Source organism: Salmo trutta, chromosome 35, assembly GCF_901001165.1.
Source record: "Salmo trutta chromosome 35, fSalTru1.1, whole genome shotgun sequence".
In the NCBI taxonomy this organism is placed as follows: Eukaryota; Metazoa; Chordata; class Actinopteri; order Salmoniformes; family Salmonidae; genus Salmo; species Salmo trutta.
Genome location: NC_042991.1, coordinates 27,197,018 through 27,216,984, shown reverse-complemented (window position 1 = coordinate 27,216,984; position 19,967 = coordinate 27,197,018). Strand labels below are relative to the sequence as shown.

The window sequence follows — 19,967 nt, the reverse complement described above, 5'->3', positions numbered from 1 at the left end:
ATACATCTCTCATATGGCATGACTGTACCAGTGTAAGAACACAACTCAACAACATATTAGTCCACATGCCAACAACAATACTTTGACCTTTTCATTGCCACTGCAGATGTCGTGCTTAATACTAATTTCAATGTGTGAATGCTGCTGTACAGAAATACCAGCAGGTTCAATGCGTGCCATCAGTAGCCTATTTGGAGCCATGTGGCCTACCGATAATAAGTCAATACGACATTAGGCTTTGACTTAGCAAAAAGCTCTGACTTTATTTGTTTAGCATATTCTTGTTAAATTGATACATGTAAACAGTACAAGTTCGTTCCACAAAACCATACACAATGTACAAGATATTTACAAAGTTTGAATGATAAAATATATTAAAATATTAAAAACATAATTCAGTCAATGCTGATTTACTTATGACAGGAAACGTTATTTAGACAGACTGTACTTAGGCCAGACTCAGTGATGTGAAACTAATTGAACAAGGTGTGTACCTAGAACAACCTTCCCTAATATCAGTGTTACAAACAATGGTGACTAGAACAATAGTAGAACACCCAACCCGTACCCAGTGATATGATACATGACCCTGTGATTTAGCAAACACATTTCTAAAGGAATGCAAAATGTCCCATTAGAATTGCGGTTCCCTTTAAAAGAGGGACCATCTTGTTCCCAAAATCCCTAAGTGGCACTATACTGCACATGTCATAAAAGAAAATGTGATTAAAATACTAAGAAACATGGATAACCATTCATACAAGAAAGCATAGGAATATCCACAGCACATTTTCAGGAATATTCTCGATAAAATAAGGAATACAATGCTGTTGTTTTTTTGTTTATGGGCATGCCTGGGCTCCTACTCATAAAGTATCTCAGAGTAGTGCCTGGGCTCTTACTCATAAAGTATCTCAGAGTACTGCCTGGGCTACTCATAAAGTATCTCAGAGTAGTGCCTGGGCTCTTACTCATAAAGTATCTCAGTGTACTGCCTGGGCTACTCATAAAGTATCTCAGAGTAGTGCCTGGGCTCCTACTCATAAAGTATCTCAGAGTAGTGCTGATCTAAAATCAGTTTAGCCTTAAGGGGGGGGGCTGATCTTAGATCAACACTCCTAAACTGAGCCGCTTTATAAATACGGGCCGTGAAGAATCGTATCCGATGCCTCTATGCCTATCATTGTTCTGTCTTGGTCACACACTGGTTTCAGCGGTGCAGTGGGTCCGTGGAGCTTCGAGGGGGAAAGACTGCTCTCTGCTGCCACCTGGTGGGCCCTTTTTGTGACGAGTAATCTCCTGCAGTAGCACCACATTCCCAGCCCTCCATTGACGATACCTCTGTGCAGTAAGAATGGGATCTGCCAGCACGTGTTCTATAGCCAACAGGTCGGCTTCTTTTGCCTATTCAAATATATAAATCAGACTGTTGAAAAGACATGTACAGCTGTTCACATTTCAACAGGAATTAATGTAGGTGCATCTAAGGGTATTGTAGCCAAGGAATATTAGCAAACTTAAAACGTCCATGTTCATGGGTTTGATTGACAAACTATGAGAGATCAGGGTTGTGGGGAGCTACTACCTGAAACTAGTCCAGCAGAAATGCTCATTTACACTCTGTTTGAAAAAGATATAACGGCATGCCCTACTGAACATGACCCTGTTCTAGTAAGCAGAGATCTCATCGACCCAGAATGAAGTGACTCACCTTTAAAGTGCTGTTGAGGGTCCTAACCAGATGCAGCTTCTCATTGACTCTGTCATTTTTGCAGCGTTGAATGAATGACGCTCTGAAGTCCCTCTTCAGTTCTCCAGTTGGAGAAAGTCTGGCATGCTTTAGATGGATGTACAGTGCCTCCATTTCATCAGATGTTCCCTCTAAAAATCATCAGAATAATACATTAAGAATTAGCATACAAATATGCCATAATTTACATGTTATCATTCAAAATAATTTCATAAGAACAAACAGGCAGTATAGAGGTGTGGGTGTTAACTAGGCTACTCTGCCATCTTTTGTGTCAATCCAGGATAATGAGATGATGTGGTGTCGATACAGGATAATGAGATGATGTGGTGTCAATCCAGGATAATGAGATGATGTGGTGTCAATCCAGGATAATGAGATGATGTGGTGTCAATCCAGGATAATGAGATGATGTGGTGTCAATCCAGGATAATGAGATGATGTGGTGTCAATCCAGGATAATGAGATGATGTGGTGTCAATCCAGGATAATGAGATGATGTGGTGTCAATCCAGGATAATGAGATGATGTGGTGTCGATCCAGGATAATGAGATGATGTGGTGTCGATACAGGATAATGAGATGATGTGGTGTCGATACAGGATAATGAGATGATGTGGTGTCAATCCAGGATAATGAGATGATGTGGTGTCGATACAGGATAATGAGATGATGTGGTGTCGATACAGGATAATGAGATGATGTGGTGTCGATACAGAGAAGCTAACAGTTTACCCTCCTTTCCTCCCTGGGCCTCAGCCCCCGGTCCATCCTCCTCTTCCAGTCTGAAGGGGTGGAAGGGAGTGCCCTGTCCCACTGCCCTCTCTGGAGAAGGGACATCCAGCCAGGACCCCATGCTCTCTGAAGTCACAATGCTGTCAGGGGCAGACATGGGGACAGTGGAGTGACAGGGGGACGAGGTGGAGCAAGATGGGGGGACATCTCCCTGGGCAGAGAGAGAACAGAGAACAACATTCACACTGGGTTAACATGAGGCTTATTGTCTTATCTACAGCAACAGACAGAGTCTGAGTCGACACTGAGTCTAAACACTAGCACAAAGTAGCATCAACGCTGAACAATCTTCATACATACAAAGCAGTAGAATGGGACAGAGCACTCACATTAACAGAGTCTATGGTCAGCTGCTCAGAGTGGAACACGGCAGATGTCTCCAGTGACTCAACTTCCTCTTGGTCACTCTCCTCACTGTAGCACTCTAGACGATGGATTGATGCAAATAATCATCATATCCTTCTGACAGGTAGACATAGGCTACTTTGTAGCTAGTTGCCATTTAATAGAGGTTTTTGGGAAAGCCTTTTCATCTACCAGAAGATAGTTAGGCCAATCATTACCATCACGATATTGTTCCTGTTCCTTAATTGTTTGACACCTGGACGTTTTACTTAATATTGTGTCGTCTTCCCTTGCTTCAAAGTAGCCTATAACTAAAATCCGACCACAGAAACGTGGAGGCAATCATTTTTTTCTAAAGATTTACTCATATGCATTCTCCTGTTCTATTGGTTCTTTCAAAGTTATTTTATTGTCTATCAACCAAAGGAATTATCCTAGTCACAGTAGCAACTCATGAAAGTTGTTGCATCTTTAAATCCCGCCCTTTCCTAAATTTCTAACGGATATTTCGATTTCTGTCCATTAAACCGCTCACTTTGTGCGGTGCGCATTTTAGAAGGGCGTTTTCCCGCAATTGCATTTCGGAACTTTCACGCGTAGGCCTAGCGCCGTGTGTACACTGCTGCGCCTAAAATGTGAAGGAATAGTTGATCAACATTTGAAGCTAAACGTGATCTGTTCCATCAGCCCTAGTAATCGACATGACTTATACCTCCACTACACTACTTTGATACGCATCAGTGGAGATTAAAACATGTGTATACGCAATGCCCACTGTAAAATAAGTGGATATACCCTCCACTACACCAATGGTGTTCCCCTCTATCGTTCGCCTAGCTTATTTCTGGCTCTCCCCATCAAGAAAACAAACAAAACTATTTCATAAAAAAATATCCATGTAATGTCTTGAGTCCATTACCCCCAGTGTTCCTCTCTGACGACTCGTTCAGTGTAGCAGCCGCTGCTGCTGCCAGTTTAGACAGCCACCTGTAACATTGAGAAGCCATGACTTAAAAACACTAATACCTGACCAGTACGGCCAATGTTTTATGTACTTAGGAGGCAAATGTCCTCTTTGCACATGCTTCCTCAAATAGCTTGTAGCTTCCTGAAATAGCTTCAGGATGGGTAACTGTAATGGCATTTTAATATGGCCCCATGAGACCAAATGAAGCTGAGATAATATACAATAAGATTCAACTTTCACACCATTTAAACAGTACACAAAAAGCCGTTCACATAAATAGGCTATATTTTCATAGTGTCAGCCCACATCCTCTACCAGTAAGTGTTCCTTTTGACATCAGCGTTGCACAAACACAGATAGAACAATGATCCAGATATTTCACTGGATGTATAAATATGAAGCATCTGCTTGGCGTTTCCACTCACTACCAAATTTGGTAGTGAGAGGAAGCCCACTGGTGGGCAGTGGGAGAAGATAGATTTTGGCCTAGATTTTGGCCTAGATTTTGCAAATGTTGTCATCATTAAACATTTGATCTCAATACAGTTTTATGTCCCAAAATTAACATATGTTATGAACAGAGTGGACAAAGTTTTGCAGATGTTAGCCTTTGCCAAAGTTTTTTTAAATCACATTGTTTAGAAGGAGTGCAAAGTCGAATTCAGTTATTGCACACCGCATTTCACAGAGTAGGCGTTCCCTAACGGAAATATGCAGATGTATGCTAGAACCAGCCAATAGGATCTCGCTAGCTCGTGCTTGGCTCTGCAAACCTCCTTCCTTGTTCTGCCCACTATGTCTCATCTGTTCCCATTGGAAATGACAGGCTGTGGTCTATCTTGGTTTAGTTATAAAAAATATTTGGCACAAGTAGGCTACAACCTCCTGGCCTGCCTCCATTGCCCCCCTCTTTTACATACTCACTTGTTCATCTCTCTCAGACTCTCGGCGGCAAAGTAGAGTGTCACAACCTGTGGATGGCTGGCCTTCATAGCACTGAATGAGATCAGGCAAAACAACATAGCCGTCAGATCAACAAATACGACATTGAGTGTTTTGAGCGTATACATATGAAAAATGCTCTACAAATACAATTATTATCATTACTACGACAGGATAGGACACTAAAGGAGAGAGCAGAATACTGCTCTGTGTGTTAACTATGAGAGAGAGAGTTATTTTTGGAAGGAAGCAAAATTGAAACCACAAAATGGGGTCAACAGCAGACATCTTAAGCATGCGTTCATAACGTAAAGAACAAAAGAAACTTGGTTTAGGGTTGATGACTTACACAGAGGAAAGAAGGCTACATGTGATAATACAGACCACAGCTTAAAATATACTGTCAATGGACAGCAAGGAAGAGTTACCGTACAAAGACTACATATGAGCTCGACTTGCAAAAGCCCAGCAATTTCCTGTGACCGTTTGGTGTGTAGCCCACACTACTCGGGTTTCCAACAGGCCAAATGGAAACTTTAAATAAGAAAAACCTTACTGCTTTCTCTTGCACTCTGTTGCTTGGTCGACAGTGAAGTGTGTAAGGTCGATGTATCCTTCTGCTTTCTCAGCCTACACACCAAGAGGTGACAGAGAAACAACAATAACATGCATAATTGATTACGCTCATGTAACAAGACGATAGTTAATAAATATGGTTGGTTAGAGGAACATTGTCTGGGAGAGTAGTACACATTACTGTTTTAATATTTACAGTTGAAGGCGGAAGTTTACATACACTGAGGTTGGAGTCATTAAAACTCATTTTTCAACCACTCCACACATTTCTTGTTAACAAACTATAGTTTTGGCAAGTCGGTTAGGACATCTACTTTGTGCATGTTTACAGACAGATTATTTCACTTATAATTCACTGTATCACAATTCCAGTGGGTCAGAAGTTTACATACACTAAGTTGACTGTGCCTTTAAACAGCTTGGAAAATTCCAGAAAATGATGTCATGGCTTTAGAAGCTTCTGATAGGCTAATTGACATAATTTCAGTCAATTGGAGGTGTACCTGTGGATGTATTTCAAGGCCCACCTTCAAACTCAGTGCCTCTTTGCTTGACATCATGGGAAAATCAAAAGAAATCAGCCAAGACCTCAGAAAAGAAATTCTGGGTCATCCTTGGGAGCAATTTCCAAACACCTGAAGGTACCACGTTCATCTGTACAAGCAATAGTACACAAGTATAAACACCATGGGACCACACAGCCGTCATACCGCTCAGGAAGGAGACGCGTTCTGTCTCCTAGAGCTGAACATATTTTGGTGCGAAAAGTGCAAATCAATCCCAGAACAACAGCAAAGGACCTTGTGAAGATGCTGGAGGAAACAGGTACAAAAGTGTCTATATCCACAGTAAAACGAATCCTATATCGACTTAACCTGAAAGGCCGCTCAGCAAGGAAGAAGCCACTGTTCCAAAACCGCCATAAAAAAGCCAGACTACGGTTTGCAACTGCACATTGGGACAAAGATTGTACTTTTTGGAGAAATGTCCTCTGGTCTGATGAAACAAAAATAGAGCTGTTTGGCCATAATGACCATTGTTATGTTTGGAGGAAATAGGGGGATGCTTGCAAGCTGAAGAACACCATCCCAACCGTGGGGGGGGGGGGGGGGGGGGGGGGGGGGGGGGGGGGGGGGGGGGGGGGATAGGCGGCGGCAGCATCATGTTGTGGGGGTGCTTTGCTGCAGGAGGGACTGGTGCACTTCACAAAATAGATGGCATCATGAGGTAGGAATATTATGTGGATATATTGAAGCAACATCTCAAGACATCAGTCAGGAAGTTAAAGCTTGGTCGCAAATGGCCTTCCAAATGGACAATGACCCCAAGCATACTTCCAAAGTTGTGGCAAAATGGCTTAAGGACAACAAAGTCAAGGTATTGGACTGGCCATCAGAAAGCCCTGACCTCAATCCTATAGAAAATTTGTGGGCAGTACTGAAAATGCATGTGAGAGCAAGGAGGCCTACAAACCTGACTCAGTTACACCAGCTCTGTCAGGAGGAATGGGCCAAAATTCACCCAACTTATTGTGGGAAGCTTGTGGCTGGCTACACGAAACGTTTGACTCAGGTTAAACAATTTAAAGGCAATGCTACCAAATACTAATTGTGTATGTAAACTTCTGACCCATTGGGAATGTGATGAAAGAAATAAAAGCTGAAATAAATCATTTTCTCTACTATTATTCTGCCATTTCACATTAAAATAAAATGGTGATCCTAACTGACCTAAGACAGGGAATTCTTACTAGAATTAAATGCAAGGAATTGTAAAAAACAGAGTTTAAATGAATTTGGCTAAGGTGTATGTAAACTTTTGACTTCAACTGTACCAACACGTACGCTACGGTCACAATACGCAGGCCTCCTTATGGTCCCTAGAATTTCTAAGCAAACAGCTGGAGGCAGGGCTTTCTCCTATAGAGCTCCATTTGTTTTGGAATGGTCTGTCTATCTGTGAGAGACGCAGACTCGGTCTTGAACTTTAAATCTTTATTGAAGACTCATCTCTTCAATAGGTCATATGATCGACTATCTCTCTTTCTACCGTACCTGTTTTTTCGAACTCTGAATATTCGGCTATGAAAAGCCAACTGACATTTACTCCTGAGGTGCTGACCTGTTGCACTCTATGTTGCACCCTCGCCAACCACTGTGATTATTATTTTTTGACCCTGCTGGTCATCTATGAACGCTTTAACATCTTGGCCATGTACTGTTATAATCTCCACCCAGCACAACCAGAAGAGGACTGGCCACCCCTCAGAGCCTGGTTCTTCTCTAGGTTTTTTCCTAGATTCCTGACTTTCTAGGGAGTTTTTCCTAGCCACCGTGCTTCTACATTTGCATTGCTTGCTGTTTGGGGTTTTAGGCTGGGTTTCTGTATAGCACTTTGTGACATCGGCTGATGTAAAAAGGGCTTTAGAAATACATTTGATTGAATATGAGCATACATTTTTGTATACCCTAAACCAGAGATGGGCAACTTTGATGGGGCTGGGACAAAGAATGGAACTCATCATGAGGGGCCTCCGTACCTTGCGAGCAAAGCAGCCCCCCTCGTTACAGCAAAGTTTTAAAGTTAATTTCCTGCAATTCCTCACATGTTGCCATTGGGTGTAGAGAAAATGTTGCTGTATTAAAGCAAATTTGCTGCAATTCTACATATTTTACCATAAGGTGGAGGCAAAAGTTTGCAGTTTTTAATATGATAACTGATGATCAATGGGCCCCACCCCGGTCGGTAATTCGACCATGCTTACTACAAGTTTAGATAGCTGGACGCCAGACTAATTTAACAATCGAAAAATATTTAGCTGACCTGGAGTAACTGAGTGACTGCTGATGCACAACTAAATGTCTAAATAGCACCTTGAGTATTCTATTATTCTAACTGAACAGTAAGTTCGTTTTTATTTATTTATTTTTAAATTGGTCCGCAGGCCTACAAAATTGGGGCTGCCGCCAGTTCCCCATCCCTGCCCTAAACTAAAGCATTTTGAGATTTAGCTAATAAAATGTTTACAGACTCAGTCCCAACACAACAATAACACATATTAGAACACAACAACAGATTAGCAAAACGACATAGGTCACAGAGTTGTGCTAATCTAATCTAACACAACACAGATCAACAGATTAGATTAGCACAACTCAACAACATAGATTAGCACAATGGGATAACACAACACAACACTAGGACTCACCGTTTGACCAGTGTACCAGTACATGGAGATCTTTTTCAGAACAAACCAGTACTTCTTCCATTTTGTTCCCAGGAAGCCCTTGCCTTCCTTCTTCTTGTAGAGCCAGCCCTGGCAGTCCACCTGACCCAGCTCCTTCAAAGAAACCTTGCGACGGCTCATCACAGAATCACCTATGGTAGGCCTACCTATGGGACCTACAGACAGACACAGGCACTGCAACATTAGCTACAATACAGGCAGACAGACAGGACGACTATGTCCTTAAAGTATATTACTCTTTGTTATTTGTAACCAGGTCATCTAGACCTTTGGTTGAGGCAGTGAGGCAGGCAAGTATTGTTTTCTTCAACACTTTACCATAAAGTAGCCCTTTGTATTCCACATTTGGCTAACTAGGAAAAGCCCATGTTAAAATAATGGAATCTGTACATTGTAATGTAATCTAATAGGCTGAGAGGTGTTGATCCTACCCTTTCTAGAACGTCTAGCTATCTTACCTCCAACCACGGTCCTGAAGGTACTGTTCGGCACCAGGAGAGTTTGATCCAGAGAGAAGAGAGATCCTATTACAGCAGCATGTCACCAGCATGCTGGAGCCATCAATCACAACAGCTCATACAGACTCTCAGAATGACAAGAGGATGCACATGAAGAGCATACCCTTCCTTAACGTTGCCAAACCAAGTATAGCCTACATGTAGGGCATTGTACAGTCCAACAGTTACATACACCCCCCTCCCCCCTCCTCCCGCTGCTGTCACCACCAACCACTAACTCACAGATAAAACAGCATCCGGTTTCACATGGCAACAGCATGTCTGTCTTGCTCTCCAAAATGTAGTGACATGGGTTTACAAAATGATATACATGTTAAGCATTTATCACCCCAAATATGTTTTCGTGGTTTGATCAAACTACATGCAAGAGATCAAATGAAGACATTAGCCCACTAGTAAGCACAAATGGGAGTGAGAGGAGCTTTACTGCAAATGTTATTTGGGGTTATTACTGCACGAGGACACATTTCATCTTCAAATGCATCGCGGCAGGTTGGACAAACACCACTCTTATATTTTAGACACCGCGCTGTGTACTATCTACTTGTATTCGGCTACAGATTGAAAATACCTTTGCTCATATAAGAAAATCACAATCATGAACCTTCATTTTGCAGTCTAGATTTCACAGGTAGCATGTAATTTAATATGAAGGCAGTGTGTTAGATATCATTTAGAAAGTGTCTGACGAGGATAACAATGCCACGCATAAAAAAAAGGTTAAATGAAACACGGATACTTTAACGTCGGTACTTCTGAATAATGATTGGCTGAATGAATTAAATCAGACGAAAAACAACTTCTACACAACGCCTCCTCAACCTGTAACAAACTTTTGAAAAAATGCATTATCCAACCCATCAGACGAAGAAGTCTACTCTACAGATGCTTTGAAAGCATTGTGTTCTTCGTGAAGAGACAGCAATTGCATGAAAATACACAATTTTAGCATCAAGAAGCGTTCTCTGCTGTTGCCCTTGCTGCTGATGATGAACGATTTCCGGTCATTATTCTTAATCTTCTATTTGGTTCAACATTTCAACGTTTCCACTCGTGATCACAGCCACAAAGTCCAAATTGGCTTTAGCAACAAAAAAAATTGAAAACAAAAATGTGCTTTTTGGTCTTAATTTAACGTTAGGCATAATGTTAGCAGTATGGTTGGTTTAAGGTTAAGGTTTAAAATACATTTTTAAAACGAGGAATTGTACAAATGGGCGGAGTTTATGACTTTGTGGCTGTGGTAACTAGTGACGACCGTTTCCTCCGTGATATGCTTGATGTATGCTGTTCTGTCATCCGCCACTGAAAGTCGCCGTAGTTCTTAAAGTCTGCATACCTTAGGCTACTAGGGCATGATAATCAAATTAATGCAGGCTGAAAACAACTTGATAGTTCCTTCAGAACACCTGGGCCAGGGTACTCAAGTACTATTTGAGAAGGTCCGGTTGCACACATTTTCTAGGTGGCAAAAGTCCGGATGGATAATGTAATTTTTCAGCATAGTAACAAACCCCCACTTCGCAACCCATGCCCCTCTTGTTTGTGGAGAGAATATGTTGCAGTTTTAAAACTAATTTCCTGCAATTCTACACATTTTGCATGGGGCAGATATTTTTGTTGTTTTTGCTGTTTTTAAGGTAATTTCCTACAATTCTATGCATTCTTCCATGTCTTACATGTGTTTATATGATACCAACAATAATAATAAATAATAATAAAAAAAATGTTTTTATTATTCTTATTTTTTGGGGACCGCTGATACGCTAGTTGAGTATGGAGGACCTGAGCCTTAATCTTTAGGCATATGATCATATTACATCACATGCATTACTCTCATAAAATACTTTATCTGGGATTTGTTCTCCAATTCACAACTAAACCTCTTTCCAGACATGGGCTGCCTGTCTGATCTGCGTAGTGTGTACCAGTGAATTAGAACGCCTAAATCCTAGATTCCCATCTGATTGTGAAATACCATGTAGGGCTGGCTATAGACCTTTCTGTGATCAAACAGTAACAGAGCTTTAACCAACTGGGCACACACTGGTTGAATCAACATTGTTTCCACGTCATTTCAATGAAATTACGTTGAACCTGCGTTGAATTGACACCTGTACCTAATGGGAAGCTATGTCAAACTCTGCCTCATGATCTGTCTGCATTAAACAACTTCTTCAAGTTCTGCAATATGTTATAATTATGTTTTGAAATGGCAATCAGATCATTATTTCTAAGTAATTATTGTTGTGATAAGAAAGAACAAACAAGAAAGAAGCAACCAAAAGTGAAATTGCACCTTTTTATTATAGTTTAGAAAATGTTGAAACTATCATAGAGGTATTCATATTGCAAAGCACTTGAAAAATATTGTGAGTTGCGACAACGAGACAGCCTATAGCGAGGAGGTCAGAGACCTGGCCGTGCGGTGCCAGGACAACAACCTCTCCCTCAATGTGATCAAGACAAAGGAGATGATTGTGGACTACAGGAAAAAGAGAACTGAGCACGCCCCCATTCTCATCGACGGGGCTGCAGTGGAGCAGGTTGAGAGCTTCAAGTTCCTTGGGGTCTACATCAACAACAAACTAACAGGGTCCAAGCACACCATGACAGTCGTGAAGAGGGCACGACAAAACCTATTCCCCCTCAGGAGACTGAAAATATTTGGCATGGGTCCTCAGATCCACAAAAGGTTCTACAGCTGCACCATCTAGAGCATCCAGACTGGTTGCATCACTGCCTGGTATGGCAACTGCTCAGCCTCCGACTGCAAGGCACTACAGAGGGTAGTGCGAACGGCACAGTACATCACTGGAGCCAAGCTTCCTGCCATCCAGGACCTCTATACCAGGCGGTGTCAGAGGAAGGCCCTAAAAATTGTCAAAGACACCAGCCACCCTAGTCATAGACTGTTCTCCCTGCTACCGCACGTCAAGCGGTACTGGAGCGCCGAGTCTAGGTCCAAGAGGCTTCTAAACAGCTTCTACCTGCAAGCCATAAGACTCCTGAACACCTAATCAAATGGCTACCCAGACTACTTGCATTGCCCCCCTCCCCTCTTCACACCACTGCAACTCTCTGTTGTCATCTATGCATAGTCACTTTAATTAACTCTACCTACATGTACATACTACCTCAACTAACCGGTGCCCCCGCACATTGACTCTGTACTGGCACCCCCCTGTATATATTGTTATTTTTTACTGCTGCTCTTTAATTACTTGTTACTTTTATCTCTTATCCATATTTTTTGAAACTGCACTGTTGGTTAGGGGCTTGTAAGTAAGCATTTCACTGTAAGGTCTACACCTGTTGTATTCGGCGCATGTGACTAATACAATTTGATTTGAGTTGCTAGACATTTCTGCGTAAAACTTTTTTCTATTTTATTATTGGAATGAAGACACTGATTATCCTCCTTTAAGACAAGTTTCACAGCTCTTGCATATGTTTAGTATGTATGGTTAGTGTTGCTAAGGCACTATCTGTGTCTCAGTGTCTTCCTGGTCATGACATCATGTTATAGTTTCACATTGAATCATACCTGTTTTATTGAAGACCATTTAATGAGATGAAGTAGTTACACTTTTTTGAAATGTTACCTGAACTTCACAAAAATATGCACACTCACTCACACACACACAAACACACACACTATTTGTAACAGCAGTGGATCAAGGGTTTTCATACGGTAGCTTTAAGAAAGGCCAACTGGCAGTTATGTCCATCGCATAGTAACATGAAACACTATGAAGAGAAGCACATTATCTCAAATAAAAATGATAGGCTTTAATTATATCTATATATCAACTCATGAAACGAAATACAAAATAAACCGGTACAAAAATCAAATCAACTTCTTAAAATGATTAAACATACGTACAAGAAATCTGTACAGACACGAACTAAATAACTTAACAATTTACACATAGGACAGTTCACCTACAGAAGCAAGGCTAATGTTCCCTAAACCTGAATGATAGTCCTTCTCTTGATTAGGAAAATTAGCAGAAACAGAAAGTTTCTATAATACTTCTTCATCCTTGTCATTTTCTCCAGTCCCTCCACGAAACATTCTGAATCTGTCAGCATATTGAATCTAAACCAACAGTCTGTCACGCCAAGGAGTTGAAATGTAGCAAGAGATCCAACCAAATGGTCTACCCCTAGGCTATGTGGGGTTGAAATGAAGCAAGAGATCCAACCAAATGGTCTACCCCTAGGCTATGTGGGGTTGAAATGAAGCAAGAGATCCAACCAAATGGTCTACCCCTAGGCTATGTGGCGTTGAAATGAAGCAAAGCTTCCAAAGGCTGTTTTAGTGTTCCAAGTTCCAACAGAACGTTCCAGGTATGGTAAGTGTTAGTCAGAATACTGAGTGGAGAAACCATACCACTGTTAGATTAGAGCAAGGTAAAGGCAGTGGGGGCGACACACGGTCCACTGTCCATAAGGTCGAGGCACTCGTCAATGACTCAACAGCCTGAGGCGGGCTAGCCAGCCTCCCAGGATCGAAGAGGGTTCAGACGGAGGGCGTTTGGGAGTAGCAGCAGCAGCACTAGGGGTCATAGTCGTAGCCGGGGCCTTTTTAGACGATGCCTCCTGGTAGGGGATGGTGGCGCTGTTGTGCAGGTCAGCATTGATGAAGCACTGGGAGCCCCGGATGTGGTCGACACCACGGACCAGCTGGCCAGATCGCCCCTCCAGAGGTCTGTAGGGTAGGGGGAAGAACGAGGCCTCCTCAGAGATGGAGGCGATGCGCTCGTTACTCAGGTATCTGTGCAGGATGTCCTCTCCTGCAAGAGTAGGATAGAATAGGACTTCATTGTCCATCCAAGAACATCATCACCATGCAAGAACCATATATAAGACAGGAATCTCAGCATGGGGCTGGCATATACTGTAGATGCATAACTAGAGCTAGAAACTAGTTTTTCCTGACTGATCTGACCAGTAAAACCTTTGGGCCTACTTACACTGGTACATGTATATATACTCATCGAACACACATGATATACTCATAGACATACACAAATGAACACACTTGTCTCACAACATCCGCCAAACCATCGCTGTTTAAGAATAAGTGAGTCTAAGAAGTAGTTGCGGCCAAAGTCAACACTGGTTATGCTGGGGCTTACCCCAAAGTTAATGAACAACGACTTAAGAATTCAAGGCATGCAATCTGAGTCTGCCTCAGTGTGTTCTGCAGTGTAAATGAGCTTGTGAAATGGTCATTCTGATAACAGTGGATTAGCCTCAGTTAGGTTTCGTCCCAAATGGCACCCTATTCCTTATATAGTGCACTACTTTTGATCGGGGCCTCAATCAAAAGTAGTGCACTATATAGGGTGCCATTTGGGATGCATTTGGCACCCAGTGCTATAGATGTAGCAGGCGTACCTTTTCTCCCTTGGGGCCAGGGTCTGGAGGACGAATCAGACATGCCCAAACACGACTCTACAGGCATGGACAGGGGCCGTGATTTACCTGTAAAGAGTTCAAATATCAATCTTTTCAATGGTAAAGAATCAATAAAAGTCAGTGAAATGGAAGCAGAATGCTACTTTGATTAATCTGGGTAAAAGTGTGTTTGTGTGTGTGTGTGTATGTTAGGGTACTGACCCCGTGTGGATGTCCGTTGTCTCAGGCGGGCTACTGGGGCTGGTTGGAGGTTGGGCTCAAGAGGGGGGCAGACTCTGATCTTGTTGTCATAGTCTGCGATGGTGAAGCACCGTCTGCCCTCATCCAGGAAGGAGTTTGGAGACTGTGAACCCTTTGGTCTCAGTTTGACACTGACTTTAGGCTTCTCATCTCTGTGATGAGAGGAAAAGAAGAAACAACATCAATGTCAGCTAACAGAGCAGTATCCAGCTAACAGAGCAGTATCCAGCTAACAGAGCAGTACCCAGCTAACAGAGCAGTATCCAGCTAACAGAGCAGTATCCAGCTAACAGAGCAGTATCCAGCTAACAGAGCAGTACCCAGCTAACAGAGCAGTATCCAGCTAACAGAGCAGTATCCAGCTAACAGAGCAGTATCCAGCTAACAGAGCAGTATCCAGCTAACAGAGCAGTATCCAGCTAACAGAGCAGTACCCAGCTAACAGAGCAGTATCCAGCTAACAGACCAGTACCCAGCTAACAGAGCAGTACCCAGCTAACAGAGCAGTATCCAGCTAACAGAGCAGTATCCAGCTAACAGAGCAGTACCCAGCTAACAGAGCAGTATCCAGCTAACAGACCAGTACCCAGCTAACAGAGCAGTACCCAGCTAACAGAGCAGTATCCAGCTAAATGAGCAGTATCCAGCTAACAGAGCAGTATCCAGCTAACAGAGCAGTACCCAGCTAACAGAGCAGTATCCAGCTAACAGAGCAGTATCCAGCTAACAGAGCAGTACCCAGCTAACAGAGCAGTACCCAGCTAACAGACCAGTATCCAGCTAACAGAGCAGTATCCAGCTAACAGACCAGTACCCAGCTAACAGAGCAGTATCCAGCTAACAGACCAGTACCTAGCTAACAGAGAAGTATCCAGCTAACAGAGCAGTATCCAGCTAACATACCAGTTTCCAGCTAACAGAGCAGTATCCAGCTAACAGACCAGTATCCAGCTAACAGAGCAGTACCCAGCTAACAGAGCAGTATCCAGCTAACAGACCAGTTTCCAGCTAACAGAGCAGTATCCAGCTAACAGACCAGTATCCAGCTAACAGAGCAGTACCCAGCTAACAGAGCAGTATCCAACTAACAGAGCAGTATCCAGCTAACAGACCAGTTTCCAGCTAACAGAGCAGTATCCAGCTAACAGAGCAGTATCCAGCTAACAGACCAGTTTCCAGCTAACAGACCAGTTTCCAGCTAACAGAGCAGTATCCAGCTAACAGAGCAGTACCCAGCTAACAGAGCAGTACCCAGCTAACAGAGCAGTATCCAGCTAACAGAGCAGTACCCAGCTAACAGAGCAGTATCCAGCTAAAAGAGCAGTATCCAGCTAACAGACCAGTATCCAGCTAACAGACCAGTTTCCAGCTAACAGAGCAGTATCCAGCTAACAGACCAGTATCCAGCTAACAGAGCAGTATCCAGCTAACCAACCAGTTTCCAGCTAACAGAGCAGTATCCAGCTAACAGACCAGTACCCAGCTAACAGAGGAGTACCCAGCTAACAGAGCAGTATCCAGCTAACAGAGCAGTACCCAGCTAACAGAGCAGTATCCAGCTAACAGAGCAGTACCCAGCTAACAGAGCAGTATCCAGCTAACAGAGCAGTATCCAGCTAAAATAGCAGTATCCAGCTAACAGAGCAGTATCCAGCTAAAATAGCAGTATCCAGCTAACAGAGCAGTTTCCAGCTAACAGAGCAGTTTCCAGCTAACAGAGCAGCATCCAGCTGACAGAGCAGTATCCAGCTAAAATAGCAGTATCCAGCTAACAGAGCAGTATCCAGCTAAAATAGCAGTATCCAGCTAACACCTAAAAACCTACACTCGATCCCTCCGATGTCAACAACTACAGACCAGTATCCCTTCTTTCTTTTCTCTCCAAAACTCTTGAACGTGCCGTCCTTGGCCAGCTCTCCTGCTATCTCTCTCAGAATGACCTTCTTGATCCTAATCAGTCAGGTTTCAAGACTGGGCATTCAACTGAGACTGCTCTTCTCTGTGTCACGGAGGCTCTCCGCACTGCTAAAGCTAACTCTCTCTCCTCTGCTCTCATCCTTCTAGACCTATCTGCTGCCTTTGATACTGTGAACCATCAGATCCTCCTCTCCACCCTCTCCGAGCTGGGCATCTCCGGCGCGGCCCACGCTTGGATTGCGTCCTACCTGACAGGTCGCTCCTACCAGGTGGCGTGGCGAGAAGCTGTCTCCGCACCACGTGCTCTCACCACTGGTGTCCCCCAGGGCTCTGTTCTAGGCCCTCTCCTATTCTCGCTATACACCAAGTCACTTGGCTCTGTCATATCCTCACACGGTCTCTCCTATCATTGCTATGCAGACGACACACAATTAATCTTCTCCTTTCCCCCTTCTGACAACCAGGTGGCGAATCGCATCTCTGCATGTCTGGCAGACATATCAGTGTGGATGACGGATCACCACCTCAAGCTGAACCTCGGCAAGACGGAGCTGCTCTTCCTCCCGGGGAAGGACTGCCCGTTCCATGATCTCGCCATCACGGTTGACAACTCCCTTGTGTCCTCCTCCCAGAGTGCTAAGAACCTTGGCGTGATCCTGGACAACACCCTGTCGTTCTCCACTAACATCAAGGCGGTGACCCGATCCTGTAGGTTCATGCTCTACAACATTCGCAGAGTACGACCCTGCCTCACACAGGAAGCGGCGCAGGTCCTAATCCAGGCACTTGTCATCTCCCGTCTGGATTACTGCAACTCGCTGTTGGCTGGGCTCCCTGCCTTTGCCATCAAACCCCTACAACTCATCCAGAACGCCGCAGCCCGTCTGGTGTTCAACCTTCCCAAGTTCTCTCACGTCACCCCGCTCCTCCGCTCTCTCCACTGGCTTCCAGTTGAAGCTCGCATCCGCTACAAGACCATGGTGCTTGCCTACGGAGCTGTGAGGGGAACGGCACCTCCGTACCTTCAGGCTCTGATCAGGCCCTACACCCAAACAAGGGCACTGCGTTCATCCACCTCTGGCCTGCTCGCCTCCCTACCTCTGAGGAAGCACAGTTCCCGCTCAGCCCAGTCAAAACTGTTCGCCGCTCTGGCACCCCAATGGTGGAACAATCTCCCTCACGATGCCAGGACAGCGGAGTCAATCACCACCTTCCGGAGACACCTGAAACCCCACCTCTTTAAGGAATACCTGGGATAGGATAAAGTAATCCTTCTAACCCCCCCCCCCCCCCCTTTAAAGGATTTAGATGCACTATTGTAAAGTGTTTGTTCTACTGGATATTATAGGTGAATGCACCAATTTGTAAGTCGCTCTGGATAAGAGCGTCTGCTAAATGACTTAAATGTAAATGTAAACAGAGCAGTTTCCAGCTAACAGAGCAGTATCCAGCTAACAGAGCAGTATCCAGCTAAAATAGCAGTATCCAGCTAACAGAGCAGTATCCAGCTAACAGAGCAGTACCCAGCTAACAGAGCAGTATCCAGCTAACAGAGCAGTATCCAGCTAAAATAGCAGTATCCAGCTAACAGAGCAGTATCCAGCTAAAATAGCAGTATCCAGCTAACAGAGCAGTTTCCAGCTAACAGAGCAGTTTCCAGCTAACAGAGCAGTACCCAGCTGACAGAGCAGTTTCCAGCTAACAGAGCAGTACCCAGCTGACAGAGCAGTTTCCAGCTAACAGAGCAGTATCCAGCTGACAGAGCAGTTTCCAGCTAACAGAGCAGTTTCCAGCTAACAGAGCAGTATCCAGCTGACAGAGCAGTATCCAGCTGACAGAGCAGTATCCAGCATTGTAGGGGTACAAATATTTTTTTCTTCCCAAACAGTAATTTCAACAGAAGTTCTAAGTACATGTTTGGGACTTAATGGACTAAACAAGAGTTGGTGTTATCCCAAACCTAAAGCCTGAGGAGGACAGAGATACAGACAGAAAGGCAGACAGACAGACGGACAGTCAAACCAACCGACAGACAGACGGACAGACGGACGGACGGACGGACAGTCAAACCGACCGACAGATTGACAGACAGTCAAACCGACCGACCGACCGACCGACAGACAGACAGATACTCACCGTGGGGTATAGGGTACAGTGGGGGGAGGAGGGATAAATAGGTCCAGAATGGCTGGCTTCTTTTTTTTCATGCGGGCTTCACAGGCATGTTTTGGAGACTGGATCTTAGGCATACTCAGGGCGCTCTAACACACAAAACAACAAAATAGTTGTTATAATAATCAAATGAAATACATTTTTATTTGTGACATACACGTGTTTAGCAGATGTTATTGATGTTATTGCGGGTGTAGCGGAAGATTCCCAGATATTTCCAAATGTTGTCAAATAAAAACACTAAAATGACAGAAATCTGTGTTAAATGATTGGCTTGAGGTAGCTTAGCTGCTAAAATTAGACAACTTCACCATAACGATCAGCAACATAATCAGCAAAATACTAATGCGTTACATGGCGTTATTTCGAATTAAGCAAATTTCCCTTTGGTAAAATCCAGACCTGGCGAGATTACAGTGTAGTCGGGGCACACTGACTCAGCCCACTTCTGACATTTGAAGGACTATGCAATCTATTTAAAACACACATCCTAAACGGGTTCTGAAACACAAAGCCTATTCAGTCACACTAGACCCATGATCTGTGAACATGAGTCACCTTCAAAAGACGTCTGACATCAATTCATGGTTGGACTTTGTGCTATTCTTTTTTTGAGGAAAAAATAGGAAGAAGGGATGAATTGTTAGTTACAACCCATCCACTGAAAGACGCAGCCCGGGTGGCTGAATAACTGAGGAACTTGTCCTATCTTGTCAAACCCCATCAAAAACAAACAGCTCTGGGATACCAAACACAAAAATGTCACACCTATAATGACAGATGAAAATAAATCCAGAATTGATTCAACACTATGATATCAACGGGGATAAGGGGGCTGGGTCTACCTGTTCTACGGTTGTTCTTCAATCAAGCTGTGTGTGTGTGTGTGTGTGTGTGTGTGTGTGTATGTATTACGGCTCTACCTGCACCAGAAGGGGCCTCCAGCGCATGTTCTTCAGGGGGGCCGGGGTGAAGCTAAAGGTACCCGAGGGCCTCTTCTTCACCACCAGAGTAACGCCTGCTGGGTCCGCCTTCAGCTTACCCACCAGGTTCTCCAGCTGCCAGCCCACC

At 43.8% G+C, this 19,967-nt stretch overlaps 2 protein-coding genes across 3 annotated transcripts in view; both read right to left on the bottom strand.

Annotated features, from left to right (window-relative positions):
- Positions 1 to 237: 237 nt before the first annotated feature.
- Positions 238 to 10,754, bottom strand: ipcef1 (interaction protein for cytohesin exchange factors 1). 2 transcript variants are annotated; one of them, XM_029734044.1, is made up of 10 exons: positions 9,363 to 10,754; positions 9,081 to 9,103; positions 8,584 to 8,777; positions 5,356 to 5,429; positions 4,782 to 4,853; positions 3,810 to 3,877; positions 2,875 to 2,969; positions 2,486 to 2,696; positions 1,712 to 1,881; positions 238 to 1,404 (listed from the first exon to the last, which is right to left on the bottom strand). In XM_029734044.1, exons 1-10 carry the CDS (start codon positions 9,374 to 9,376, stop codon positions 1,198 to 1,200), a joined length of 1,128 nt encoding a protein of 375 aa, XP_029589904.1. In that variant the 5' UTR covers positions 9,377 to 10,754; the 3' UTR covers positions 238 to 1,197. The 2 variants fall into 2 exon arrangements, with proteins under 2 accessions (XP_029589904.1, XP_029589905.1); XM_029734045.1 differs by having other exon boundaries at positions 9,998 to 10,750.
- Positions 10,755 to 12,676: 1,922 nt separating this feature from the next.
- The window catches only part of LOC115174968 (connector enhancer of kinase suppressor of ras 3), a 45,872-nt gene continuing 38,581 nt past the window's right edge, over positions 12,677 to 19,967 (bottom strand). The window contains exons 9-13 of the mRNA XM_029734043.1: positions 19,820 to 19,966; positions 18,861 to 18,985; positions 14,769 to 14,959; positions 14,547 to 14,633; positions 12,677 to 13,939 (exon numbers count right to left, since the gene is read on the bottom strand). Of these exons, the coding sequence (XP_029589903.1) occupies positions 13,611 to 13,939; positions 14,547 to 14,633; positions 14,769 to 14,959; positions 18,861 to 18,985; positions 19,820 to 19,966 (879 nt within the window). The 3' untranslated portion in view covers positions 12,677 to 13,610. The remainder of the gene's footprint in view (positions 13,940 to 14,546; positions 14,634 to 14,768; positions 14,960 to 18,860; positions 18,986 to 19,819; position 19,967) is intronic.